The sequence below is a fragment of the Opisthorchis viverrini genome (genome assembly GCF_000715545.1).
Source record: "Opisthorchis viverrini unplaced genomic scaffold opera_v5_103, whole genome shotgun sequence".
Taxonomy (NCBI): domain Eukaryota; kingdom Metazoa; phylum Platyhelminthes; class Trematoda; order Opisthorchiida; family Opisthorchiidae; genus Opisthorchis; species Opisthorchis viverrini.
The window spans coordinates 17905-22462 of record NW_008751758.1 but is presented as its reverse complement, the minus strand read 5'-3'; the positions used below and the strand labels follow the sequence as shown (position 1 = coordinate 22462).

General features: G+C 44.0%; 1 protein-coding gene across 1 annotated transcript in view; it reads left to right on the top strand.

Annotated features, from left to right (window-relative positions):
* T265_05421 (hypothetical protein) overlaps positions 1-1246 on the top strand; it is a gene marked incomplete at both ends in the record, with an annotated part of 8269 nt that extends 7023 nt beyond the window's left edge. The window contains one exon of the mRNA XM_009170428.1: positions 862-1246. Coding sequence (XP_009168692.1) covers positions 862-1246 — 385 coding nt within the window. The remainder of the gene's footprint in view (positions 1-861) is intronic.
* Positions 1247-4558: the final 3312 nt, after the last annotated feature.

Below are 4558 nucleotides of genomic sequence, written 5' to 3'. Positions count from 1 at the left end.
GGGAGGTCGTTGACGTAGATCAGAAACAGCAACGGTCTCAGGACGGAGCCTTGAGGAACTTTAATGGAGACCGGCGCTGGAGAAGAGTACATCGAGCCTATTCTCACTCGGAATGATCTGTCTGATAGGAACGCCTTGATCCAGCGAAGGATTTTCCCTTGAATTCCGTAAGACTAGAGTTTGTGGAGCAGCGGGACATGCGGAACCCTTTCAAAAGGTTAAAGTGGGGCATACACTCCCACTTTCACTCCAAAAGACAGTCTTAAGCCGGGGTAGAATTTCTCATTGAGTACTATAAGCCTCAAGTTTGTGGGACACCAGAACATGTGGAACCCGATCTGATGCCTTTAAGAAACCGAAAATTACAGCGTCCGATATGAGTCTTTCGTCTGGCTTGTGTTAGGCTGTCCATGAATACGAGTGTATTCGAGAGAGGATATGCGATTTCCCTCCAAGTAGAACAGTCCGAGTAAAAGTTTAGTCTACCTGTTTAGTCTACCTTTTATCGAGCACCATTGAAGGTCCGTAGGGCGAATGGCAGCACCCAAATCATCGGACCGGACAGAGTTTGTCAAAACAGTCAATAAACCGAACTTTTATTTGATTGGTGAAAGCATCGTGATGGTGGTGGTGGCCACATCCTGACACGCTCCGATTGGTCCAAAATATGGATCAACATTCACTTGTTTCCAAGTGCACGCCTAACACCGATTGCCGAGGTCGTGTCTAAAAGATACTGGGTTTTCTTGGTTTATGAGGTTACATGTATGTGAGGAATTACATTCTAAACGGGAGACTAAGCTGGGATAGGCATACAAACGTGTGTAGCTGCCGAATTTCTTGGCCCAAGTAGAACATAAGGCTGACGGAAGCCAGGGAATACTGCGACCGACTGTTAAGCCCAACGAAGGACGAAGCTTGTGGTGGGCTCAAGAAGAGTCTCCTGAAACCTTATGAATGGTGTGTAACGCCCTACAATATCTCTCTATTGGCGATTCTTGGATTACCCACCGCTGCAAATCGGGCATCGGAGATGATTCCGTGTATATGTTTGTATTTCCTACCCTCAAATTCCAAACGGTGTGTGGTGAGGATGATTAAAACTTTGTTGATTGCAGTATTCATTATTCTCTTGTTTCAATATTCTAAAGCTAATACATATACCCTAATTGGGACACGTACGTGCTACTTTTTACGGTTTGCCGATTTTGGATTTCTGGTTCGTTTCGCTATACTAATTTACTAGATTTGCCGATTAACCGATTTGCTGGACTTATTTACTACAGTTTGACTTCCTGATCGGAACGATTCCTCATGCCTGCCGATACGGAACCAATAAATGTCCATTCAGCTGCGCAAAACGTAGAGTATTCCTCTGAACGTTTCGACATATATTTTCTTACAAAATCTAATGTGGATAACGAGAAACTCACAGCATAATTTCTAACTTTTGTTGGAAAGCAGACGTATACATTAATCAAAATCTGATGTGAATGATAGAAAACTATCGGTATATCTTCTAAATTTCGTCAGCAAGGAGGCGTACACTTTGAACAGATGTTTGGTATATCCTGAATCACCGATCGATATTTCCTAAAATGCATTGACGAAAGTAGTTCTCCGGCACTTCAAACCGGATAACTTTGTAGTTGACGAAAGAGCTAGATTCATTATGTTGAACCGCTCACATTCTCATGCTGTTCGTGACTTCGTGTTGCAGTGGCAGATACAGGCAGCTAAATGTGACTGCGTCGCCAGGTGGAAAGACCGACAGCGTGATACGCCCATTGCTGCCATTTAATCTCCCGAACTGCAGCGAAAGCTGCTGCTCTGTTCAAATTAAAATTCCAAACTATTCAGAAGATATGTGGGCAGCATGATGGTATGAATCATTTAACAAAGACTGATGAAGCAGGGTTGTTAAATTATTCTAAAAGAAATAGTTCAAGAATGCATTCGGACGACAAACGCAATCCTCAAACAAATTCACGTGCAACGTCACTCCACAGGTCGTAACTCTGCTTCGGGTGATTCGGTGTGATTAACACACCTTTTAGGTTATCCCAATGCAATTTTCTCTTCTTTATTCTGAATGTTTCACCAGATGCATTTCATTGAACAGTGTTGAGACGTACGAAGCTGATGCCTAAGTGCACGCTGCTAATAGGGATCTCCAAGATATGCGTCTTTTGTCTTTAATAAAGCGATTTTCTGAGATCAATTCACCCTGATAAATGCACTTTCGGTGTTCCATCATTTTCATGCCTTGGCTACATTTTGGATGGCAACCATTTTTAAACCCGATACAGACTATCCATCTCCTTCAGTAAGTGCGCCATCAGCAACCAAGCTGCGTTTAGTTCTAGGAGCACTTCAGTATTACTCTCGTTTTATTTCTAAATTTGCTAAACGTGCAATTTACCCGTTTGATGTCATATATGCCAATCAATCCTCTTGGTCTTCCAACCGTAAAAAGACGTTGCTTGCACTGCTTGGTTATCTTCAAACTTCATCCGTTTTGAAGCCATTTTCCGCCATCCTTACAGGTGCTTCTCCCACCGAAATAGGAGCGAGCCCTGGACAATGTAGCAGACCGGTGATCTACCTTTCCGGTCGACTTTCAAAAGCCAAAATTGGATATTCCCAGACTCAGCGAGAAGCACTTGCGCTATATTCGGCCATCAAACGGCCCCATGAGTACCTTTTTGTGTCATCCCTTACCAATGCTACTGATCATTAGGCTTTAAAGCTCTTGTGTCACTTTACAAAATCTCTGGCGAAGTCTCCTGCCGCCATGGTGCAAAGGTCGATTATTGCACTGAGCTCGTACACCTGCACCATTGTTCATCACAGTGCGAAAATGATTCCTCGTGCCGATTTCCTGTCAATAACTCCACCGCGCGACTCTCATCCAAACAAGTCGGATTGTCTGTTGATTCAACCACTACCAGCCCAGCAGGACGCGCTTGTTGCTGATAATAAAAGATATTTTTCCTCCATTTTTTCTGCACTGCGACGTGGCTTGTTGCAGCAAGAACGACGCCAATTTCCTGCTTTTTACTGTCACCGCGAAAGCTTGCCCAGTTCTCCCGGGAAACTTGAGCAAAAGCCGCCATCCTATGTACCACTCGTTGAATCTGTGAGAACAACGAATCCGGTGCGGTAGGCAGATTGTCACGACCTGGCCCGTCAATTTGAACTCAAGTCTAAAACCACTGATGAGGCCTATTTGGCCTTGGACCGTTGGGTTTTTGGCCAAAGTCACAAAAACTGTAGGTGAGAATGACGAATTAGAATAATCAGCAATATGAGTAAACGGTGGCACAAATTCAATAGTCGCGGTGTACACTAAAACTGTAGAGGCTCACTAATGCCATTGCTGGAATAAGCTCTAGTGCAAAAGTTCGTTGGAACTGGGGGTTGGTGCTAATGCACAAGACGGAAAGCAAACTCCACAGAAAGGGACTAACTTTGTACGGAGCATATTTGAAAGTCATTGAGATGTTTAAATTCGAACAGGGAATTCGGCTATTTAGAATGAACGGGTCCAGGAGGCTGCTGGTGCTAGGTTAAGAGTTTGTTTCCATAGTGGTTGCGCATCTTCAGACCCATCACATAATGTGTGTGCGGTGCGCGTGACTTGGTAATTTGGAATAACTCTGAAGAGTGAGTAAACAAGCTTCCAATTTGGATAATGTTTGCTTGACCTAAGCAAAGCAAAAGTAGACGAAATATATGCAAAGTTAATGGCGACTGAACTATTCAAGGATGAAACCTGGTCTGATTGAACGGAGAACAAGTTGTCTAGGGCACAAAAGCTTGGGACCGAACGTGAGTCAGTGTAGGCGGGCATGAAAAAATTTCGATTTTAGGCACTAGACACTAGGCGACAGATCTGCACTTCGGAGAGCAGTTGTAGATGCAGTCCTCAAAGATGAAACTTCTACAAAAGCGATAAGTAAGAGAGTGAATAATGGTCAAAATGGATGAGAAGTCTGAGAAAAGTCACAGACGAAAGCGTGGTCGGATTTTATATGGACATCCCGAAAACGGTGGTACGTAGTGAATAATTTTTACACAGGCAGATGATGCCAATGGGTTGAAGTTGTCTTCCGGTCTTGCACGTTAAAAGAGACCTGGCTTGGTATATGCCAGATCGAGTATAGTTGCGCTGGGTTGAGAGGAAACCGGAAGCTGTAGGAGGTGGTGGCATAGCATACAGTAAATATCAACATAAGATAAATAAAGGTACAGTAAAATGGTGATACAATTACAGCCTGTGGAAAGAAACTGCATAATAGACTGAGCTTAAAGCCAATTGGATGGTTTGGCTGGGTGTAGAGCACGGATTCACGGATTCTGGTGATACATTACAGCCTGTGGAAAGAAACTGCATAATAGACTGAGCTTAAAGCCAGTTGGATGGTTTGGCTGGGTGTAGAGCACGGATTCCCGGATTCACGGATTGATACACAGGATCGAGGCTTTTGCCCAAGTTTCCCGGGTCGGTTTTGTTCTTGTCGGTCAGTGGCTGTCGTTCACCTGAAAGGCACAAGTG